The sequence below is a fragment of the Mytilinidion resinicola genome (assembly GCF_010093595.1).
Source record: "Mytilinidion resinicola strain CBS 304.34 unplaced genomic scaffold BDZ99scaffold_21, whole genome shotgun sequence".
NCBI classification, from domain to species: Eukaryota; Fungi; Ascomycota; class Dothideomycetes; order Mytilinidiales; family Mytilinidiaceae; genus Mytilinidion; species Mytilinidion resinicola.
In genome coordinates, this window is record NW_022985457.1 from 296350 (window position 1) to 318351 (window position 22002).

The 22002-nt window shown below is 50.6% G+C and overlaps 9 protein-coding genes across 9 annotated transcripts; 3 read left to right on the forward strand and 6 right to left on the reverse strand.

Moving 5' to 3' along the window:
- Positions 1 to 1391: 1391 nt before the first annotated feature.
- BDZ99DRAFT_467274 (uncharacterized protein) lies at positions 1392 to 2184 on the reverse strand. Its single transcript, XM_033720987.1, has 2 exons — positions 1962 to 2184; positions 1392 to 1898 (listed from the first exon to the last, which is right to left on the reverse strand). Exons 1-2 carry the CDS (start codon positions 2071 to 2073, stop codon positions 1510 to 1512), a joined length of 501 nt encoding a protein of 166 aa, XP_033571547.1. The 5' UTR covers positions 2074 to 2184; the 3' UTR covers positions 1392 to 1509.
- A 161-nt stretch (positions 2185 to 2345) lies between these two features.
- Positions 2346 to 3447, reverse strand: BDZ99DRAFT_467275 (S-adenosyl-L-methionine-dependent methyltransferase). The gene has a single exon (XM_033720988.1). It carries the CDS (start codon positions 3346 to 3348, stop codon positions 2494 to 2496), a length of 855 nt encoding a protein of 284 aa, XP_033571548.1. The 5' UTR covers positions 3349 to 3447; the 3' UTR covers positions 2346 to 2493.
- A 1324-nt stretch (positions 3448 to 4771) lies between these two features.
- Positions 4772 to 6398, reverse strand: BDZ99DRAFT_575235 (uncharacterized protein; the record flags this gene model as incomplete). The annotated part of the gene is made up of 3 exons (XM_033728447.1): positions 4772 to 5593; positions 5652 to 5822; positions 5874 to 6398. The coding sequence occupies 3 exons, from the start codon at positions 6396 to 6398 to the stop codon at positions 5021 to 5023; spliced, it is 1269 nt and encodes a 422-aa protein (XP_033571549.1). The 3' UTR covers positions 4772 to 5020.
- Positions 6399 to 6899: 501 nt separating this feature from the next.
- Positions 6900 to 8766, reverse strand: BDZ99DRAFT_502455 (uncharacterized protein). The gene is made up of 2 exons (XM_033723896.1): positions 8531 to 8766; positions 6900 to 8496 (listed from the first exon to the last, which is right to left on the reverse strand). The coding sequence occupies exons 1-2, from the start codon at positions 8727 to 8729 to the stop codon at positions 7019 to 7021; spliced, it is 1677 nt and encodes a 558-aa protein (XP_033571550.1). The 5' UTR covers positions 8730 to 8766; the 3' UTR covers positions 6900 to 7018.
- Positions 8767 to 9050: 284 nt separating this feature from the next.
- On the reverse strand, positions 9051 to 10575 carry BDZ99DRAFT_147997 (uncharacterized protein). The gene is made up of 4 exons (XM_033712755.1): positions 10213 to 10575; positions 10094 to 10163; positions 9781 to 10037; positions 9051 to 9725 (listed from the first exon to the last, which is right to left on the reverse strand). The coding sequence occupies exons 1-4, from the start codon at positions 10448 to 10450 to the stop codon at positions 9187 to 9189; spliced, it is 1104 nt and encodes a 367-aa protein (XP_033571551.1). The 5' UTR covers positions 10451 to 10575; the 3' UTR covers positions 9051 to 9186.
- A 376-nt stretch (positions 10576 to 10951) lies between these two features.
- Positions 10952 to 11977, reverse strand: BDZ99DRAFT_147995 (uncharacterized protein). Its single transcript, XM_033712754.1, has 2 exons — positions 11376 to 11977; positions 10952 to 11271 (listed from the first exon to the last, which is right to left on the reverse strand). The coding sequence occupies exons 1-2, from the start codon at positions 11820 to 11822 to the stop codon at positions 11029 to 11031; spliced, it is 690 nt and encodes a 229-aa protein (XP_033571552.1). The 5' UTR covers positions 11823 to 11977; the 3' UTR covers positions 10952 to 11028.
- Positions 11978 to 13230: 1253 nt separating this feature from the next.
- Positions 13231 to 15452, forward strand: BDZ99DRAFT_575238 (uncharacterized protein; the record flags this gene model as incomplete). The annotated part of the gene is made up of 2 exons (XM_033728448.1): positions 13231 to 14940; positions 14996 to 15452. The coding sequence occupies 2 exons, from the start codon at positions 13231 to 13233 to the stop codon at positions 15290 to 15292; spliced, it is 2007 nt and encodes a 668-aa protein (XP_033571553.1). The 3' UTR covers positions 15293 to 15452.
- A 501-nt stretch (positions 15453 to 15953) lies between these two features.
- BDZ99DRAFT_575239 (uncharacterized protein) lies at positions 15954 to 17824 on the forward strand. Its single transcript, XM_033728449.1, has 2 exons — positions 15954 to 17259; positions 17314 to 17824. Exons 1-2 carry the CDS (start codon positions 16141 to 16143, stop codon positions 17596 to 17598), a joined length of 1404 nt encoding a protein of 467 aa, XP_033571554.1. The 5' UTR covers positions 15954 to 16140; the 3' UTR covers positions 17599 to 17824.
- A 1816-nt stretch (positions 17825 to 19640) lies between these two features.
- Positions 19641 to 20891, forward strand: BDZ99DRAFT_481063 (uncharacterized protein; the record flags this gene model as incomplete). Its single annotated transcript, XM_033722368.1, has 1 exon — positions 19641 to 20891. The coding sequence occupies one exon, from the start codon at positions 19641 to 19643 to the stop codon at positions 20889 to 20891; it is 1251 nt and encodes a 416-aa protein (XP_033571555.1).
- Positions 20892 to 22002: the final 1111 nt, after the last annotated feature.

Sequence of the window (22002 nt, forward strand, 5' to 3'; positions counted from 1 at the left end):
ATAACTTTCGAGTCTTTTCTACTTTCATCTTGAGCAAATTTTCAGAACCGTACAAACACAAATTCTCGTTCATGAACCTATCCAGGTTGTTTGATCCCCCATAAGCAGGGTTATTGCGAAGAACATTCGACGTGATGTACGGATCGCGATCTGGATCATTCACTGGAAGCGCGTAGAGAAATTTCGTGAGCGGTCCCCCAATGTAGTCCTGCATGGTCGGTCCGTCAGCGCATCGCATTAAGATGAAGCAGCAAGCCATGAGGAGGACAATGCTTACGGGATATTGCTGAGATGGATTCTGTCGTATCGCTAAGGGTAAGAGGCAGTTTCGACTAAGTCTATGGCTTTTGACCTACGATGCGCAAGAGTTTTGTATTTTAAATGCTCCAGAGTCTAGGTGACTTCACCAGCGATGAGTTCAATGACAATCCGGCCGCGCATGGTGGAGATAGCTTGGGAAATCTCGATAAAGAAACCCTTCCAATAGTCATATAACTGATGGAGCTCTTTCGTTGGCACATTGCACAGCTGCATTCCCACGACGCAAAATGGATTGTGTGAGATATCCGGTTCCATAGGCGGGAAAATCGCATCAATGTCTACTGGAGTGACATTTGGTTGCCAGTTTTGTACGAGATAGTCGGAGAAGTTGACAAGAGTAGCTTGAGGCTCTTCCGAGCCGTTGCCGCTTTGCTTCAATGCCTCGACGAAAGAGCGTTCGCGTTCAGTGAGTAGGGCGCGAGGAGGTAGAAGCATCGCGCCAGAACTATAGCAGTGGTGATCCAACTCACAACCTTCCGGAACTGGGTCATCAACGGCCACGATATAAAGTCCTTGGCTGCAAGTAAAGCCATTTTTGCAGTTGGCCACGCTGCGGCAGTCTTCTGTTGCCAGGATTTGAGGGCGTTGAGTATAGCTGGTCTGTCGAGCTCATATATAGTGATCCACTTGGGTGCGGTCCAACGACCTTCCAGAATATCAACTGCCAAAGTGATGGTCTTTTGTAGCTCTTGGTGCGCATAAAGTGGCATTATGGGCGCAACAAAAATGTGGAATGCCGCGGAATTGATTTTCTGTGCAGCGTCGGAAGTCGTATTTGCAGGTAACCGATGTACCAAGAGCAGCATGACGAGCAACCTAGCCATAGTGGGAGCTTTCAAAGGGACACAAGTGAAATGATACTTCGGTATGCGTAGCATTTCTTTCATTTGGTCTTCCCACGACGCGACGGCTGCAATGGTTGTGTAAAGGTGTCTTGCGTCTCCGATGCCTCCAAACATAGCCGTGAGCGTTTCCTTGAAAGGTGGATTCATCATGACAGCAGGGTCCAACAGGGGTGAGCAGTCATCGTGGTCAACATTGTAATATTCCGGTTGGGACAGCCTAGGTGTGTCGGTGGAATGACATGATCAAGTTCCGTACACCCTCTCTCGACGTTGATGTCAATTGCTCGATCCAAACGTAAATATAAAGTACTGATTCGTGCTTTTCGAAAAAAACATATTCTGCTCACATCGAGGGCATATAGCGTGGTACGAGTTGAGTAACATTTGATACGTAGGTGAACATGCCTTGCGGCGCTTTCGTCTCGATATCTCTCTCAAGCCGAATGGCATGTTTCAAGGCAGAATTAAACTCATCGTCATCCGTAGCCCCAAGTTTGCGACTTGCTTCCTCAGCTTCTTTCCATCGGCAGCAATGCATATGAGCCTTGGATATTCTTGTCTGGAGCCTAACTCGCAGAGGGTCATCCGGAGACTTCAGAAGCTTGATAGCAGCCTCTGCTGGCTTGATTGAATTGTCATACTCGCCAATTTCAAAATACGTGGCGCTCAAATTGGATAGACGTCGCGCATCTTCGGGACTGGCAGTACATGCTTTCTTGTACGCGTCGATCGCTGACAAAAATCCGTAAGAATAGAGGCGGCAAGGAAACGAAATAAAGAGAGGGTGAACAGTACCTTGGATAAGTTTACCACTCTTGTAAAGCGCGTTCCCACGTTCGCGATGGTCGTTCACATCAGTCTTCTGCTTGGACCGATCTGGGAGAGAAGAGCCGGGGACGTCGCCCATGATTGCGGAGGGGGTAGCAGGAAGAAAATGACCTAGAAACGAGCCTAGGAAGACCAGAACATGCCCTTTAGGCACAATATGGCATCTGGGAAATAGTGCTCCGGTGATGATTGACGATGCAGTGGAAATAAGGTTGGGAGCGGCGGTGAGTCCAAATGTGCTAGGCCCTTGTGGCGCACGCTAGTTTCAACGCGCGTTCCCGTGACCTACGCCCCTTTTTTAATGCTCCAAAGTAGGTATCTAATTCGTTCTTCATCACGCCTTTTAATAGTGTTTGTATGAGTTATTTCCATTGACTGTGTTTTTACTAGAACTTATTAATGGAATGGCGCGGAAGCAGTGCTCCCACGCGACCCATATAACTGATCCTCCCTCCGCATTCTAGTATATACCCGTATCAAGAATCGCGTCCCAAAGTTATCACTTCCTCCCCGTCGAGACAACGAAAATGCCCTTCAGCTTCTTCGGACTCTTTGGATGCCGCTCAAAAGCCAGCCTAATCCATTCTTCCTCGAACCGATCAAGCTCCTCCTCCGTATAGCCTCCAATGTAGAGGTTCGCAGCCGGATTCTTCGCTCTTACAAACCCATTGAAGTATGGAGCAGGGTCGTCGATAGCCATGAACGCCTCCTGGGTCTCAAAAGTGCTGTCGTTGAACCCAGCCTCCTCGAATTTCTTCTTGATACCCTCCACGCTCAACCACGGCTCTGGAAACAACGAAGCAGGTGCCGTGTTGCCTTTTGTATTCTCTGCGGCTAGCTTCATGAGGTCCATCCATTCAAGAGTTACCCAGGTGCACATGCAAGCTACACCACCGGGCTTGAGCACGCGATATGCCGCTTCAAGAGCTTTTTGGCTGTCGGGAATGAGGTTGTAGACCAGACTGCCCATGACATGGCTGATTGAAGAGTCATAAATGCCGGCTAGATCTTCTGCATTCGATACCAGTGGTTCGATTCGGTTCCAGAGCGGATCTGTTGCCGTCTTCTTACGTTCTTCGAGCTGCTCGATCATGCCCGCGCTGAAGTCCGACGCGATGAGGCGCGCATTCGGAGGGATCTGCGAACCCAGCTGTCGTATCAGCATGCCGATGGTCGTTCCTGGGCCGCAGCCGACGTCTAGGATGGCGGTTGCTTCGGCGATTGGGAGGGCGTGGTTGAGTGTCTTGACAAGCACCATGCTCGGACGAGTGATCGGAGACTCGTCATCCTGAGGAAGAGCGTTGTATGATTTGGCGTTCGCGCTCCAGTCGTCGCCTTTCTGTTCGAAGGCCATGGCGGGAGTGAAGGGAGGTGACTACAAAATATGACCCTAATTGACGGTGAGACAATCAAAGTAGAATTTGGTTTTGGCTGCCGACAGGTTACAGCAGCGTCTTCTTATAATATGGTGAACGGAGACTATTCGGAGCCTTTGTCGGAGATTTATGATCCCTGCGATCAATCACATCAACTAGGCTAAAATGAGTAACGCAATGTTACATACTAGCTGAGAAGGGTTTCTTTTGGCTTTTGGAGATCCACGAAGTAAAATACGCTGCCCTTGTGTGGAGGAAGAGAGTATTCAGTTTTAATTTCTGACGACATTGTAGTCCATCACGTGACCATTTCGGCTATCTCATTAAGACCCTTCTGCAACGGCTACAAGTGGGCTACCTGAGCGGGCTGCCGCCCTCCCTGCAAAGTTTTGGGTGGCATTTTAGTCGTATCCACAGTATTTTCGTAGGGTACGACTATACTACAGCCTAAAACTTGCAGGGAGGGCGGCAGCCCGCTCAGGTAGCCCCATTGTAGCCTTGAGTCCTAGCGTAAATCTCATCTGCGGTGAAATAGAATAGCCGTTTCGTTCGAAACCGCCTCCTTCCACTTCAGCATTTCCTAGCGTATTCAATTGTATGTACATTTCAGACGAAATAATTCTTTCATCCGAATCATGCGACACACTCTTCGCCTGGTACATCTTCAGCCTTATTCAGCCCCCTTTTTTTTCGGTTGGCGTATCTTGGCAGTACTTCATGCAATGCCGCACTTCGCGATCTTCACCTGAGGCCTCCAGATTTCCCAATATCCAACTATTGTTTTCATCTGCTCTATTGTGCACCGTGTCTACTTAATTGGCGATGTCATAGGTCTATGCACGCTGAGCAGCTGCGTTTATTGGAGGAGATACTTTGCAGGATTTGTTCCTAATTACTTCACATACTATTAAACCTCTAAAAAGAGGGGAGCAGGATTTCAGTAAGCGGTGTGAAGGGCCTTCGGGCTTTTTCCACCCTAAGCCTATATGCTTCCTATTCTCTCTTCTCCTATCCTTCCGCAATCTACTACATACGTGGTCGCAACTTAGCACGTGCAATACCCTAATTTACGTCTACCTGGCATTCAAAAATCTGTTATTGAGGTGCCACCCTTAAATGCCCTCCTACTTAAACGTCTCCCTAGATCTTCCTTCCCTCTCTTAGAAAAGCGACATGAATAGGGCTTTTGGGAGAAACCAGGCTGCTGTAACTAATTCATGGTGGGAGATCCTTTAAACTAGATTCGTGCGATGCTATAATGGCTGGGTGGTTATCTATGGAGCTAGTGGAGGCGTGTGGTGTTTCGTGCATTATCTTACCGGTAGCAATGATGCCGCGCACCTTTACGTTATGCGGATGCGGATGCGGCGACACAACAGTCGAGCATAGTGGCGGTTATGTGGAGGTTTACTAGTGTTTGGCATGTTTGTGTGGGAGTGGTGGTGATTACCAGTGATGGAGATGTTTCAGACAGCCATTCTGGGGTTCCTCCTTGGGTTTGATTCCCTACACTCACACGCCCACACATGCGAACGAAATCCTTATCTTGGTGCTTGATCCTTCCACCCAGCATAAATCGAAGGGGAACATTTCGGGCAATGGTTGAATAAGCTCTCAAGACATCCTACCAATTTCCATCCCATCGCTGACTCAGCCTTCCACCCACCCCCTCTTCTTTTCCATGTCTCTACTCCAAACTCCATCCTTCATTACCCCCTCATCTCTCCTTAGAGCTCCCCCCTGCACGACCAACCCCTCCTCCACCCCCGGTTCCAAATCCAAATCCAACCACTCAAACATCGCGGGCCCCTCACTCACCTTCCCACCCCTTACGCTCCCCTTCACAGTTCCAAACCACTTCCCCAAACCCACCCCCATGGGCACCCTCGGGCTACTCGTCTTACTCGTCACATTCAACTCAAACACCCCATGTTCGCCCGCATCTATCGTGATAACCGCGCCTAGCGGGTTCGGATAGTACCCCTTCGGTGGGTACTCCGCACCATTGCCCCAGGGGCGGATGCGCACGGCGGAGGGGTCGAGGGTCTCAACGAGGGTGGTGCCGTTATAGTCGAGCCAGGTTTGGCCGAAAGTAGTGGGGGAGTTGATATCTGGGGAAGAGGGAGCTTGCAGCAGGGTTTCGATGGCGGTGAAGGTATACAGGCCGAAGCGGCCGTGGATGGCGTACCAGTTGTGGAAGTCAGCGAGGCCGATGCCCCAGTTCTGAGAGTTGTTAGCATGTAGAGGACGAGAGGGAGGGGGGTTGGGGGTACGAGCTTACGTGGTCGTGGTATCCGCTGCCTTCGTCGAAGGAGATGGTTTTCTCGCCGACCTGGACGTAGGCAGTCGCGTCGCCGCCTGGGACCGCGAGAGCCCAGCCTAGGGCGCCGATGTTGCGCATGTCTTCGTCGAGGTCGGTGGCGGGACGCTTTGCACTACGAGAGGGGACTATCTTGATTGGTAGGTCAGCACGATGCCCAATACTTCAAGGGCGTATATCTACCCTCATGATCTGCACCTCCCCCCTAATCCCCTCATCCTGGATATCAAAGCTCATAGAATAATGGCTCATATCCGGCGTCCCACTCCACCCAGACCCCGCCCCGGTATACAACCCCGAACTCCCATCCCCCGTCGTCTTGATAATCACCTCATCCGCCGGGATGAACGTATCGTACGACGTTCCGTCTCTGAATCTCGAGTGGAAAATGAACCAGTTGGAGCTGGTGAAGTTGAGGCCGATGGCAGCGGGGTTGGGCGTCGTCCACCACACGGCGATGGCTTGCTCGCCTTCCATGGAGGAGGCATCGAAGTACCACCACTCGATGGCGGTGGAGTTGATGAGATCGGTGTGGGGCCCATCGAAGGGGCCGTTGCGGTGGGTGTCTATGAAGCTGGTTTCGCCATCAACGGGGTGGGGAGGGATGACTCTTGTGGTGGGTTTGAAGTAGAGAGGTGGGGAGGGGCCGACCAAGGCAGTGGCTGATGAGAGACTGGAAAAGATAGTGAGGAGTAGAGAGATTCTCATGGTGGAAAATACGGGCCTCAAATGTGATTTGGTTGAGAGACTAGGGAGCCAATTGATGCCAATCCGTACACTTGGAAACATAATGGCAACCCAAATACCGCATCTTATACTTCACCCCGATGGTGTCAGGCCCGATGAGAGCGGAGTGAGTACAAAAGTAGCCTCCGGCATCCGAAACTACTTGTATATGATATGGCCAATGGCTAGTTCCAGGTCCACGGCCTATGCGGCATCATGCAGGGAGAGATCGAATGCAGTAACAAGCCGAGCGAAACTCGAAGTCCTTAAAGTCCCACGAGCCATAACTGAGTCCTTCACTGGAAGCGATGGATCGACGTCTGGGGTACACAGGTGCAGTTTGCGGGGTCCGGGGAAGCCTTGGGTCTTCGTTCCGAAAGGGCAAGGTTCCTCTACCTCACATGTCTTGCTAAGGACCCAGAACGTAATCACTAGAAATCATTTGCTCTAGTCTTCGCTAGAACTCTGCTAATTTAGTTAACTCTCTGATGTTCGTTGAGATTAAAGACGTACTGCACCTATGCCGTTAATTTTAAGGCCTACGTGAAACTTCAGAGACAACTGTTGCGAATGATAAATACAAGTTCAACACTCACTTAGAATCAGACTTCTGCTCTCTTACGTCCCCTCCTCTCTAATTCCTCCTTAATCCGAAAATACACCTCTGCAGCGCCCTCAACTTCTCTCCTGTCCCTGTTCCCCTCATAGCCGCCATGCCATACTCTCCTCCCTCGATCCCTCAGCCCTAGAACCTGGCGTCCAACGCCCCACCCAACCCTGAACAGCCCACCTACTCCTATAACCGCCGGTACAAGTTGACCCACACTCCCTAGCCCCTGCACGCCCTTAATCCCATTCCACTGAATGGTCAACTCGCCCGCAATAACCAGCAAACTAACTACCAGTAAACTGAGAACCGGGCCAAGGATAAAGGTAACTTTGGAACAACGCGGCGCTGGAACGTGCGCGAGATGTAACTCGGTGAGAAGGCGGAAGTGGAAAGCGGGTGGGTGGTTGCGGTAGGCGCGGCGAAGGGTGTGAAAAAGAACGATAGGCGGGCGATACCAAGCTAGAGGCTCTGGCGTAGTGAGGGAGTTGTAGTAGAGTAGGGTTGTGAGGTGGGCGAGGCGAAGGGGCTCGCTGAGGAAGTACGGGGTCGAAAAGGCTGGTGAGGAGGGGTGGAGGTGCGGGAGGAGCCTATAGAGATAGTTTTCGATTGTGTAGAGCTCTGTGAAGGTTGGGATTTGAGTTGGTAATCCTGGGGTGCGGGTCCAGGGGCCGCCGAAGGTATCGCATATTGGCCCGGGACTGTTTGAACTATTGACGTGTGAAGAGTGGCTTTCGGTGCTAGGTGTCGGAACGTGGAGGGAAATATTGAACCGGATAGGTGAGGGAGAGCGTGACGTGAAATCGCTCTGACTTCGGATGGTGGTCAAGGACCTACACCGTCGATGGCTGGTACGCCGTGGCCTAATATCGTCTCCATCCACAGGCAGTCCAGTAGTCTCAATATCCGGAATGGCGAGGTAGGTCTCCTTCTCTTTTACTCCCTCCTCCATTCCTTTCTTACTGGTCCTATCAACCTTCTTTGCCCTCAACTCCCTCCCCAAATCCTCCTTTAATTCCCTCCAAAACTGCCTCGTCGTCGCCCTCCGAAACTTCCACCATTCACATGCATAATTCAACGTAAACGCCAGCCTCATCCCTCTAAACACAAGAAATCCCACCACAGCCACCTTCGCAGCCACCCTAACCCACCCATAAAGGTCCGCCTGCGTAAGCCACCACACATTCGTCACCGCCCCCTCCGGCCCGGGCGTCGGCATCATCTGATCGAGCCCACTCCACCAGAAATAGAAACTGTACCCATCGAGCCCCAGAAAGCTCAAATCCCTCAACACCCAATAGCTGGCATCCGCACTCCGAAACTCGTTCGTGCCAACGTACGCAATGCAGTAGGTGATCTGCAGCAGCATGTACGGCTCAACGGCGTAGGTAGTCGCAGGATCCCGGGACACGAAGCCGATGCCGATTAGCATAGCGATGATGAAAAGGACGTTGATGTTGTCCAGGAAGGAGGCTTCGGAGGGCACCCAGAGGTCGGCGGCCCACACGGAGAGGGCTTGGGTGTAGTAGCCGACGCGGATGCCCGAGGCCGTAGATGTCGGGGTTGCCGGGGAAGCCGGTGGGTTGGACCCATTTGCGGCGGGAGAAGTGATGGGTTGATGGTGTGGTGTTGGTCCAGAGAAGGGTTGCGATGCATATGAGTAGCAGAGGAATGAGCAGCAGGCATGCCCCGTTGCAGATAGACATTATGGAGCGAGTCTCATGCTTATGGACAAGGAGAATGTGTTGAAGATGTTGGCTGAGAGCAGAGGTAGGAAATAGGTGATTGCCGAGCTTATTGAGGTTTTCTTAGCTCGCATGGTTCGGAACGACCCCGCAAGCTCGCGAGGCAGATTTGAACGAGGACGTTTGAGAAGAGCCAATCAATATTGATTGAAGAGAGGAACTCGATATGGATACGAGAAATGCGACCAACGATATGAAAAGGGTTAGACAAGAAGTTGAACCTCTAATGATATTTCTGAGATTGCTATAATAATATGAGATTTCGAGATATATACCCAAGGATTGTTTTAAAACGATTGGATGTTACCATGCCATGCCTAGCCGCCCATTACTCCGGGTATCAAAAAGACATTATAAGATCCTCCACATGGTCCGAACATCATTCTACAGCTCCATTCAATTAAAGGCCACTGTACTCTCAAGCAGCAGTATAAACCTTCCAACTATTCCACTCCCAAAACGCCGTCTCAAACGCCGTCGCATTCGTCGTCACAAAATCCGTGCATGTCCCCGGACACCCGTCCTGGGTACTATACACCTCGGTGCTGCCCGCCCAAGCGCCACAAAGATCAATATTCGCAATGATGCTCTGATTCCTGAAGTGGCTTGAGATGCTGCAATCCGTGTTCGGGAAATCCGCCAACGCAGTACCCCACGACGAAGGGTCGGGCGACGAGCCGGTAGTGATATCTGAGGGGATTTTCGAGCGCGCAAAGAACCACACGCGGATACCCGCCGAGCGCCACTCCATTGCGTACACGCCGCCACCATTCGTATTGAAGGCCTGTCCGAAGGTATCCTCGGCGCCTTGCACGCCGCAGCCTGCGTTGCTATTGGTGCCGTTGTAGCAGTTTTTGTGGAGGACCTTGCCGGTTTCTTTGCGCTTGCGGTCCATTTCGCAGCCTTTGGTCGTATGCAGGGTAACCTGATTCCCGCTCGTGGCGCCATTCACCGCTTCTGGAGTGAGGTCAGCCAAGAAACATGACACGTGTAAATGAAGTTATTTACGTACCGACCACATCAATCTCTCCGTTGGTCGGCCAATTGGAAGCATCGGAGAGCCAAAGGGCGGGCCACGTGCTACAGCCGTATGGGGTGTTGACGATATCGAAAACGAAGAGGCCAGAGGAGTACTGCTTCTTCGAGGTGATGCGCACGGATTTGCGGCCGGTGCTGGCGTCAGTGTCGGAAGTGTCGACGCGGAGGATAGCGGTGGAGGAGGAGGCATAGGTGAGGTTAAGGGATTGGGAGCCTGCGGAATCGACGTAACTGACAGCAGTCCATTAGCTTCCAGTGCATTGGCAATATGTGGTTGCAATACGTACTGTACGAATCCGCTCGAAGGATCATAACCAGTAAAATAATCAAAGTTATCGAAGAACCCAGTTCCCGAGTCTGTGTTGGTTTAGTAAAGACGAAACGCCAAGCAAGGGATAGTACTAACAGTCGTCTGCTAGTGAATAGGTCAATTTGCTATAATTTGGGTACGCATTCGCCCGAACGCCAAGCACAGCTCCGACGATTACTGCAATGAGTATAACAATAGCGCCAACAGCGACGCCAATCCATACTTTCCGACCCCAGTACTTAGGGTTGGCTTTGGAGGGAGAGCCCGGAGATTTTATGTCTTCATATGGCGGAGGCGCTTCGGTCAGACGTATATTGGAACTGTTTTCATACATATTGCCGAACGCTGCAAACGCGAGAGTAACCTGTTACTCGACTTGTTGAGGGAAAACGATTGGAATGTTCACGATAAGATATTTGCGGAGCGACAAAAGCGAGTGAAGAGCAAAGCCAGATGGGCAAGTCAAGGGTAAAAGTTGCGTGCTTTGATGTATCTACAGGATATAAGGAGGAATGTCGCTCGTAATGGCCAGGGGAAGAGTCTTCCAAGCGGGCGCATTGCACATGCGCATACGCGGCTTATTCGATGGCCTCACAGCCAGCAAGGCAGAGTCGGAGGGGTAACGACGTTCCGGAACAGATGCGACGCGTCAGTCGTGAGAGGGTTCGCGCAATAGTGGGTACAGGCTGGCAGGGTCGTGGCCGACGTGACGAATCACTATTTTTGGGCTTATCTGTCCGTGCAGATGGCGTGCAGTAGACCGGATGCAGCTACACCCGCCGGCTGCTTGCGAAGATATACCACCCGAGTGAATAGCCAAGCCGAGACCGTGAACGTAGCAGAGTGTTGCAGTCGTGCATCGCGCAGTTTCGAGGCGCAGCATTCAAGACCACCTATGTATGCCAGATATGCCTACTTCAAGAGCTTCCGGACGCTGGTTTCCATCCACAGCTTCGTGTACTCCTTGTGCGCCCAGATGAATCGAGGCGGCAATGGTTCTGCGTTCTTGCCGTCGGCCGATGTGTTCACGAATATGCTTTTGAGATGGAACGTCGCAGTTTGGTTTGCCTCGTCCTTTGTGACCTCAATTGTGAACAAGCCATCGCTAGGCCTGGGTTCTCTTATGAGCGGGGAATCTCCACATCGCACCGTGACCTATACACACGGCTCTGTTAGCTTAATTGTTTCTCAGAAGCCCATAGACCTAGCCCAAGCAGCATGTAGGAGTGTGAGAGAGAAAGCGTATAGCTGGTACGAACCTTGTTCGGGGTCCTATCCACCACCTCGAAGTGATCCACTAGGACCGTCCCCACAGGATACTCCGAAATCTTCAGCTCATCCTTCTCCCAGAGGTGCTTTTCCCGTCCACTCAAGGCTTTGTATTTCCTCGCGAGATAGATTCGTTGTAATGCGAACCCAGGTCCCGACCATACTCCTCGGCAAAAGTCCGTTGTGAGCTCTTTTTCGTCTGTCGTGCGCAATTGGGAAAGCGGCACAGTTCGCACAGCGTGATCAATGCAGAGAGGCGGGTTCGAGAAGGGGTTGAGCTTCTTTGCGATCGGGGAGGTGAAGTCGGCCGAGGAGCTGGTGAAGGGAACGAATTTTGTGTCTTTGGTGTAGTATTTCCAGCCGAGGGCGATGAAAGCGGCTTCTGCAGCCGTGCCGCCCACGAAGCCGGCCGTGAACTTGACGATCCGAGGAACCATGATGGGTGATTGTTTGTGAAGGGGGTCTGGCGGTTGTTGACCAACAGCTGAAGCTCTTCAAAGACCCTGCAGTGGAAAGCTCTCTCCGCTTGGCCGACCTTCTCTCCGACCCCCTCTCGTGACTAACTACCCAATCTTCATTCATTTTCTGACCTGCTACAACAGCCGAAAAGACCTTAGAAAACCAAAGTATGAAAAGGACGGGAACTGGATTAATTAAGACTATCTTCGTGCAAGTTTTCTGAGTCACGTGGTGCGACTTCTAGCCAGGTTTCTATTCTGAGTTTCAGCGGGCAACTTCTCTATCAAATATGTTCAATATCCCACCATTGTCATCAATAATCTCCACTCGGCTCTCGAATACCCTATTGTTTCTCGTTTGTCCATTCTTCTTGGAGCCTGTCACTCCCGAAAGCCTCGCTGAGAGTCTGCGAACGCGGCCCCCTAATTTGCAGGCTCGGGCATGGTACAACCCCCACCCTCGAATTATGTTATCTTTAGAGGTGCCTCACGCACGTTAGCACCATGCCAATAATCAAGATATGATCTTCCTGATTTAAAGGTGCAAAAACGATATATCTTGAGAGCTCGGACTTCAATGTCTCTAGAGCGGCGTCGATAGATTTTGAGAACGTGCAAAGGGAGCGGTATAGCCAGTCCGATTCGCAAGCACTGATCTCAGGTAGCATAAAGATGTTACTTATTGGAACAGGTCTGATCTGAAGTTCTACGGCACTTACGTCTTCAGCGCTTGGACTGCGATGCCTCTGGGGCGGTACTACGGATTATGAGGCTGCGCAAAAGAAAGGTAAAGTCGACGCAATTCCCGCGCACTTGATCTCAGATGGCATGCACGTATTCTCTTCAGAACAGTCTTGACTTGATGGCTTGCAAATGTTGCATCTCCGGTAGACTGATGGACGCTTTTTCCAAACGATGCACCCCTACCAACCGACCAAACCGTCATATCTCTGAGACTACCCACAGGTCTTTCAAACAATTCCTGCAAGCCTCGTGCTTCAGCCTTGCGACTAGCAGAATGGAAACGGTAAATGGTTCTTCACTACCAAAGTCACTTTTTCTTGACCATCTGTGTCGCGAACGTGCGAGGCTGCTGTGCCGCACGCAGGAGCAAGCGTCAAATGTTTCAAATACCAACGCCTCAGCTTCACACCCCTGGCCGCTATTCCTGCTTAGATAGGTCAATATGTTCAAATTGGGTAGAAACCTGATGGTGAGCGTAAAAGGCAGATCTCAGACTGCGGCTGAAAGTTCCTAATACCCGCCCCCTCCCGCTACACGTGGGGTAGGCAGACTTTATACATCGAGCATATACCTGCAAACAACCTACAGGTAAACGTAGCTCTTTCGTGGCTATTACTTCCAAATCAAAACCTTATAACCCAAAATGTCTCTCTTCGCCTGCGAGGATCCCTATATCAAGCCGCGCCTTTCCAGCTCCTTTTACTCCTCATCCGAACTGCCTGGTCAATTCAAGCCTGGCGACCTCCACCCCAGCGACTTCGTTTTCAATAAAAAAGTCAACTACCACCCGGAGAAAGTGTTCCTTTTTGGGTCCGAGACAATCTGCTCGCCTCCCCCTCCACCTCCCCCGGCCGGCGACACGAGCGGGAACAATCCACCATCTTCGTCTCATATTGCGCCAGAATGGCCCCATTGGGATCCGGAAGTCACACTTCGCATCAAAAATCCTGACAGGAATTATTTGACTTGCATGGCCCATCTTGCAGGCGATAAAGGCAGGCGGTGTGATCGTATGGTATTTTCTGCCGCTACTGAGATAAAATACTGCCTATGGGCGATAGGAAAGCTCAGTCCGCTGCTTGCCAAGACCTCGGTTTGCCTGTATGAACTTTCAGAAGTCATGCTTTGTCTCACGCATGCCGACTTTCAGAGCATGCTTCTGGATAAGTGGAGGAAGGATATTGACCGGTTAATAGAAGGACATGAGTCTAAGGAAAAGCAAAGGTCTATGCAAGAGGAAGATTCTGCGAAAGAGCAGGTTTTGACGGAAGACGGTGGTCTAACGGGGGAAGAAGAGAATGGCGAAGCGGCGGCGGAAGAGAAGAAACCAGCAGAAGACCCGGCGAGCCCTCAAAATCAAGATCCAACAAAAGAGGATACAGTGTCACATGTCACGCGTCAACTCATGGAGATGCAATATTTGCTCGAGGGACTGAAAATGAGGGGTCCACGAGGTAAGGAGCAATGGGACTTGAGCCCAGAGCAAAGCACGATGGATCAGCTTTGGCGCACGGTGATGGACACGAAGGATGTGACTGCGACCTTGAAGCTGGCACTAGAAAAAGAGAGGACTGAGAAGGGCCAGCGTGAAAAGGAAAGTGAGTCACAGGAGGAAGAGGCACGAAAGCAGAGGGAAGAAGAAATGCTTGAAAGGGAGAAAGAGGGGATTGAGAGGGAGCGACTTGAGCAAGAAAGAAAGCAAAAACAAAAAGAGGAACGGCATGCAGAGGAGACGAAGCAGCGGGATACAACAATTCGTCTCATTTGTCGAGAAATAGAAACTACAGGAGAAGCGATGGACAAGCTGGCCAAGAGGAACGAGGAGCTGCTCAAGAAGATCCAAGACATCTCCAAGGAAAACGAAGAACTGCATGAATTTCACGACACGCTAGTAAGGGGGAAGAAGGAGCTACTCAAGAAAAATCAGGATCTATCCACGGATTGCGTACAACTACATGAGTTTCACGACACGCTACTAAGGGAGAAGGAGGAGCTACATAAGGAGCACGAAAGGATGACATCGGAGTACATCCGTTTGTTGGGAAAAGCGACGGAAGAAGCGGCACGTACAAGACAAGAGATGGAGGGATTGGCCAAAAGCAACGAGCAGTTGGATAGGAAAAATGAACAATTAGCCGATAAGAATGACCAACTGCTTTGGGAAAAGAAACAGTTGGAGCTCCTGGTCCTTAAAGGGGACGGTTTGGAGAAAGAAAAAGAGGTCTGGAAGAAGGAGAAAGCGAAATTGATCAAGGAGAAGGCCGGAGTGGAAAAAAGATGGATGAGTGAATTTTGGTCACGATATGAAAAGCGATGGAAAGATGTCAAAGGGAATGATTCCAGAGCTGCATCAGTACAGTTTTTACCCTTCTCTCAATTTCTACAATATGAGCTAATCTCATCTGCAGGACGAGCTTCGCCGAACGATCGAATTGCGTCGGACCATTCCATGGCCAGTTTTCTCGGGCGACTTTGAGGATGTGAACGAAAAGAACGTCGAGGACTTCTTCCGCAAGGCGACGCCTGACCCGGAAAATGCTGGTCGGATGTACAATTTCATGGCGCAGGAATGTAAAAATTGGCATCCTGATAAGATACCACTTTGGTTCGACGCTATTACGGATGCAAATACTGCGGACAAGTTCAGTACGGTTGCTCGCACAGCAATCAAGTTAAGATCTGAAGCACAAAAGAAAAAGACGTGATAAGAGCCGCCTAGAGAGGCGCCGCTAAAACAGATGCTCATTCTATTTGAGTCGTATTTTCGTTAGGAACCACATTTTCTATACACATAGCGGTGTTTAATTATCCATTTTCAGTCATATTTCTTCTCATTCATAGGATATTCATAACTTGAAAGATCTCTACTCGACGTTGCATACGTGCACGTACTAGCCGTGACGTCGTTTTCTTTCCCAATACCATTGAAACCTTACCCTATGGCCTCAATCGTCTCTCTGGTTGCTTCATTTTCCCGCCTGCCTCATACCGGAAGTGCAGGAACCCGTGCCGAGCCTCCTCAGCCTTCACCTCTAGACTTAAGTCGGCACACTCCCACTGCCCCCCATACCACCTTTCTAACCATCGTGGCTTAGCATTCCACCCACTAACACGAAAACAGAAGCTCATACAGATTCCCAAATTAGCGGGTCCAATGTCCGTGTGGGGTGAGGGGTCCAAGTGCTGTGCCGCACGCGATAAGCGCCGACCGCTGGGCAAACCTCATGCGTTTCGGGCTGCGGTAACTCCGCCTCGCCTCTCCCCTGCAAGGCTTGTGACAGGTACTATGCGGCCCCTGTAACAACCTGTCATGCAGTTGCAGTGGAGGTGCTGTGAGGTGGCTGTGAGACTAGCGGCTGTGGGTTCATGCAGTCTCCCACTGCGAGTCGGGGTGGGGTTTATATGATGGGTCTTTCGCTGGGCAAGTACAGTCACAAGTAGTGCTTTGAGTGTTCTTTATTTCAGAGAAGTCATTTTCCTAGTCGTGTGTATCTTCTTGGAATCCCGGTGTTCCTCTTTCACGTTCAGTCATACCCTTATCCTCGCCCCCAAAATGGGCCTCCACTCCGCCCCTAAATGGGACCCCGAGACCACTCTCAACATCATAAACCACGGCCACCGCGGCTCCCTCACCTGCGTCGGTTACGCTTATAGCAAACACCGCGGCTGCAAAACCCATATCAACGCCGCCAATCGCGCCTCCGCGTTCAACATCCTAGAGGACCTCAAATACCTAAGCCCACATAGCTCTTCAGTTCAAGTGCAACTGTATAAGCTCGCGAGGCACACGCTATGCCTCGGCAACCACCAAAGTCAGGTTGATAAGGTAGTCGACGGGTGGATGAGTGATATCGCCAAACTACCAAGATACAGCACATCTCGTGTCCAAGTCAAAAGGGAACCTGAGGACTTGGATATGGATGAGAGGTGGGATGAGATTATGGAATTGAACGATCTACTCCATGATCGGGAGACGAGGATGTTGCATCGGCGCCTCGTGCAGGTAGCGCGGTCGCTGGAAAGAGCAGCGGCGAAGGGGTTGGACACTGTGGCGCTAAAGGGCGAGATGGAGCATCTTTTGCGCCAATTGAGGAAGCTAGGAGTGGAGTCACAGCACTTCAAGCAGGAAGATGACGAGTATGACTCTGAGGAGGAACGTGCGGAGGAGAGGTGGCGGGAGCAGAAACGGAGGCAGGACAATTGGGAGAGGAAGTGTCGACAGGCGCACGAGCGTCGGATGGAGGAACAGCGAGAAAAAGCGAGGCAGCGAACAGAAAGACTAAGAAAAGAGAGGGCCGAGACAGAGCGGCGTGAGACAGAGCGTAGAGAAGAGGCAGAACGACTTAGGAAGGAGGACGAAAAACGCGAAGAGGAGGCGAGAAGGCAGGCGGAACAGTTGGAGAAAGAGAAAGTTGAGAGAGAGCGACGGGAGGAAGAACGTCAAAGACGTGAACAAGAAGAAAAGTTGCGCAAAGCGGCAGAGGAAAGGCGTAAAAGGGAGACCGAGGAGCGGAACGAGCGTGCCAGGCAGCGAGCTGAGAAGATGAGGAAGGAGAAAGAACGCTTAGCCAAGGAGAAAGCCGATGCGGAGAAGAAGACGTTGGAGGACGCATGGTTGCGATACAGCACGGGATGGGGTATACTCAAGAAGAACACTACCAAAGCGACGTCGGTACGCTCACACTTCGTCCTTTACTATCTACGGCACGAACTAACGTTCATACAGGCTGAATTTCGTCAAATAATACCGTGGCCTGTCGTTTCAGGCAAAGTTGAAGACGTCAACGATAAAAATGTTGAAGAGTTCTACCGAAAGGCTACCCCTTACCAGGACGATGCCAGCAAGATGTTCCTATTTATGAAGATGGAATGTCTTAACTGGCACACCGACAGATTGCCACAGCGGCTCGGTGACGGTGAGGTCGATGCCACCCTTGCGGGCCTCTTTAATACAGTCATGCGCATGGTGATCAAGTTGAGGTCGGAGGTGCAAGAGAGACGAGCCAGATGAGATCGCTTTTTCTTCGTTGTCAATTTGCATTTCATTCATCTCTTACAGTCTATATATCTTTCATTTCATTCACGTCTGCTTTACCCCTTGAACGTTATTTAGCACCGTCAGAAGTCCCTCAGTACCTTGCCGGAAATATAGAAGCGAAGTAGCAATCCTGACGCCGTAATCCATCTCGATGTCTAACGAGGCATGTCCGGTCTCGCATGCCACAGTCCGAAGTCGCTCAACAAGGTTTTGATACATGAACCGCACGATGCAATTTTATGACGCTAATCTGGGCTCGATTTCCATGATCGAATTTACCCTCACATGCTACTGTCTAAGGACCTCCAACACTTTTTCTAGAATCAGAGACTGGTGTAATATTTTCTAGCCCTCAGATTAGGCTCAAGTCTCAAGCATAGACATTGCCTAACCTTACAGTGATTGAAGTCCTTTGTTACAATCTCAATTACGGTGACTATATAAGCTTTTGTAGCGCCTGAATGAAGGCCAAGCCTTCATCCTTCTACGTTTATTGATATGCGGCTGCCTTGAGGCCTCCGACATCTTGTTCGCATTACGTCTACTTCCATGCCCTTCAATAATCATAAAATCTTGTTCATCATTCTCTATCTCAAATGCCGCTCTCATATCTCACTCTTTTCCGCTATTACCTGAATACCTCCATCTCGTGTTGGAGACCTCTGAGACTAGCATCTCTCACCACCTTGAAATGAATCTGCAACGAGTTCTTTTTCTTCAGCTGCCTGCAGCTCCCTGCCTCAAAAGACCCCGCTTGGAGCAATTTCTGGAGTTAGTTTTCGCGGGGGTATGACGGCTCGCATATCGGAAAACCCATTATTCGGGACTACTTCCGCCCGTGTATTTCGGAATGGATTCCCCATATTGATATCACCAACCACCGTAAGGGCTGCAGGGCTTGGTGGGCGTGCCGGTCGGACAGCCGGCTTTGGACCACGTCCTTGACCGCGAGCACTATCTCCGCGCGGACGAACCTCTGGGGGCACTGGAACGCGCCCTCCTGATGGCTTCAGTGGTTTTGGAGCTGGTCTGGTATTCCCAAGCTCTCCGGGTCGAGGTTGCCACGAAGGAGGCCTTCTGGCGGGACTTGCATTGGGCTTATAAGTATTTTGTGATCCACTAGACTGGATTTGTCCAGATGATGTGCTGTGGTATCTCTTTCCACCTCTTTCTCTTTATGAGTGGTTGTGGTGGCCGGAACCCGATATTTTGCGACTCTTGTGCCTGTGGGTTCTCGGTGGCGGCGAAGGAGAGGAAGTCCTATCGCACAAGCACATGTCAGAGAGACTGCCACTTGAAGTATATACGGAGCAGTTTTGGCTAAGCGTGGGTAAGCGGCAGAACCAGACTCCGACAATGCGATTTATGAGTAGAAAACCTACGACAGCGACAGATTCACATCATTCAGCAAAGAACCTAGATTATGTTCTTTCGTCAGTTGCTATAAATAGGGCCACCAGGTGCTAGTAAGTGTGAACTTAACACAACTGTTCTCGTCAAGGTGAAGTCATCTCCCCTGGTCAGTGAACCACCCCCACGCATCACCAGCACATCGACAGCAGAAGTCCTGTGTTGTCCATCAGCAGCAAACGCTTCTACGATCTACCCGCTCCTTAGGACTGAAATAGCCGGTCTCTACGTCGGTAGGGGAACCTTTCCGTGGTCTTGAAGTGAGCTGTCCACGTGACCATCTTCTATCGGCGCAGTGCAGGAAGGCTACACCGTAACTTCGGAAGGGGGCGGGAAGCGATTCCAGCTTCAACTAGTGAAAGCAAGTTCGCACTTTCCTATTGTCATCGTCTACTATTGTCAGTCAGAGTCACGCTGTTGGCCCTATTCACTTGCACTATTTTCCTCTTTCACAATAGTGAGCTTCTTTCGTCACTATAAGTTTGCTAAACGCCCATCGGAAAGCACGAATAGCCTTCAGCAGCTGACACTACACATCTTCCGACTGAACCTATACCAATCATCGTGACCCACAGTCGCATCATCCCAACAGTTCATCATCCGTCATGACTGATCTCGAGAGTCCGCAGAGTGGTCAGCCTCCACTTAAGCTCGACGGGCTCTCGATCGAGCAGCTAGACGCTTTTACCGATAATGAGATGGAGGAGAAGCTCGCACTTACCGCTCTCCCGACAGAGATTGTGGAGAAGATTGCCGAGCATCTCCCACTCTGTGACCTGAAGCAGTTGCGACAAGCCTGCAAGCAACTCGAGACCCAAACTATTCATTACTTCACTAGGAAGTACTGCACGCGAAAGCACGTCATAATCTGTCTGACCCAGCTCCGCTTTCTTGTCGAACAAGCCCGCAATACCAAGTTCGGAGGTAAGCTCAAGGAGCTCATCTTCGAAACTTCAGATGACGTTCACATGGACCCACTACAAAAGCAAAATCTTGAGTACCGCCTCAAAGATTCTCTCATCAGCAAGGCCAACCACTGCCTCTTAACAGCCTTCAACAATCTCCCTGCGTTGTCCAAGGTCAGTATGGTCTCCGAGTCCATGCACGCAGAAAAGCCCCTCACCTGCCATGCCACTATGATCTTGCTTGCTCTTCAGCACAGGAGCAACAGTTACCACTTGAAGATCCTAGAGCTTCCAGTCAATGGTAACTTCGTGTGCTGGGACCTCTTCATGAAACTCAACCATTGGTACCTCAAAGGCCCAGCAGACCCTCCAACGCCTATCAGCACCATCACCTCGCTGAAGCTAGCCCTAAACGGCCGCTTCGACGGATTCAACACCGCACATTACTCCAACGACCGCGCAGCGAAATCAATCCAGTCCTTCTTCTCTGGTCTCTTCGCCCTAGAGTCCCTTTACCTCCACCTCGGCGACATCGACTCACCCACAGAAGCGGCAAACTTAGGTGCTGTTACTAAGCTGATCATCAACATGAAATGGCCGAAGCTACAGCACATCCACTTTCGGGGCATGGCGTTCACAGACGGGTCCTTCAGACGCTTCTACCACACCCACAATATTCGCACCCTAAGTCTACGGGAAGTGGTCTTTGGTCCTGAGTGCTTTGCAAAGGCCTGTGGCATGCTTTGTAACGACTCAAACTTGGAGCATCTCAAGTTCCGCGATCTCTTTGAGGTGGGTCCGCCTGGCCTTGCGATTACGGCGGCATCGATGATACTTTTCCCGGATACGGAGGGCGAGACGACTATCCTAGTTGCGGAGAAGGGGGAAATCGATGATAAGCTGCAGGAGTTTCTTTCTGTAGAGGATGCAGCAACCTTAGTCGAGTTTTAGCATCAGCTCAATCACTCCGTGATCTCTGAGCAGTATAGACTGCCCTCATTCAGCGAGCCTTCCCAGGTTGGTCTTTCTGGCGTTGGACATTCCAAAAGCATCCTTCTCGGTCATCATCTACACATTTCACATTCCCCAATCACCTTTTCTTTTTGCTTTGGTTTCTAATATTTGCATGACGAATGGATGATTTGGACAAGGGCTCTGCTTGGATTTCTCTGTTATGCTATTAGCTGGATCAGCCTATTTCACCTGGTGGTTCACATCAATCCCTACATCCAAGGCTCTCCTCATAATTAGGAGATATGTAAATTAGACTTAGCCATGCGGCCAATAGATGCTCTCAAAATCAAAATTCATTGTGTGGCGTGAGGATTCAGTGACGGAATATCAGGCCTTGCACATTTTCTGACGCTGTTGGGAGTGCTTCAGGTCACTTTCAAAACCTAACCTGTAAAGGGTGGGGGCAATTAGGGCACCGCAACTATGTAGCGAAAAGTTGCGTAATATCCATAATGTTCATGATATCTTAGCCTATAAAGGGCGGGGGTAATTAGAGCGCCAGAAAGTTGCGTAATATCCAGGAACTCAGGATGAAATTGATGTGAACTCTCCTCTATTGTAGATGCCGTAAAGGCGGACTATATAGAGTAACGAGATGAACTACCCCTTAGGGCGCTCCATTCCCTTGACAGCAAGGAAGCAACACAACTCCGTAAGGAAGAAAAAGGGAGAGAAAGGGAGAGTAAGCGATACCTGGGGTGGTGTGCACACAGGTGATCGTGAACCGTATGAGTTGCTGATCTTAGGTTGCTTGCAACTCGAGTCAGGATCTTCACGACATCTTAGCCTGTAAGGGTGGGGGCAATTAGGGCGCAGCATCAATCTAACAGAAAGCTGTATAATACCCGAATGCATATAAACATTCTAGGTATGCAAAATGGCCCTATAGTGCTATGCAAAAAATCTGCGTGTACTTATCTACCGCTGCAAGGCGAGCTTCACACCCTACCCCGAAATCTAAAATATATAAGCTAACATCCCTACTATGTACTCGTGGATGATATCGTCCGAACTAGCCTCACAAACTTACAGGTTGTGCAGAACCACT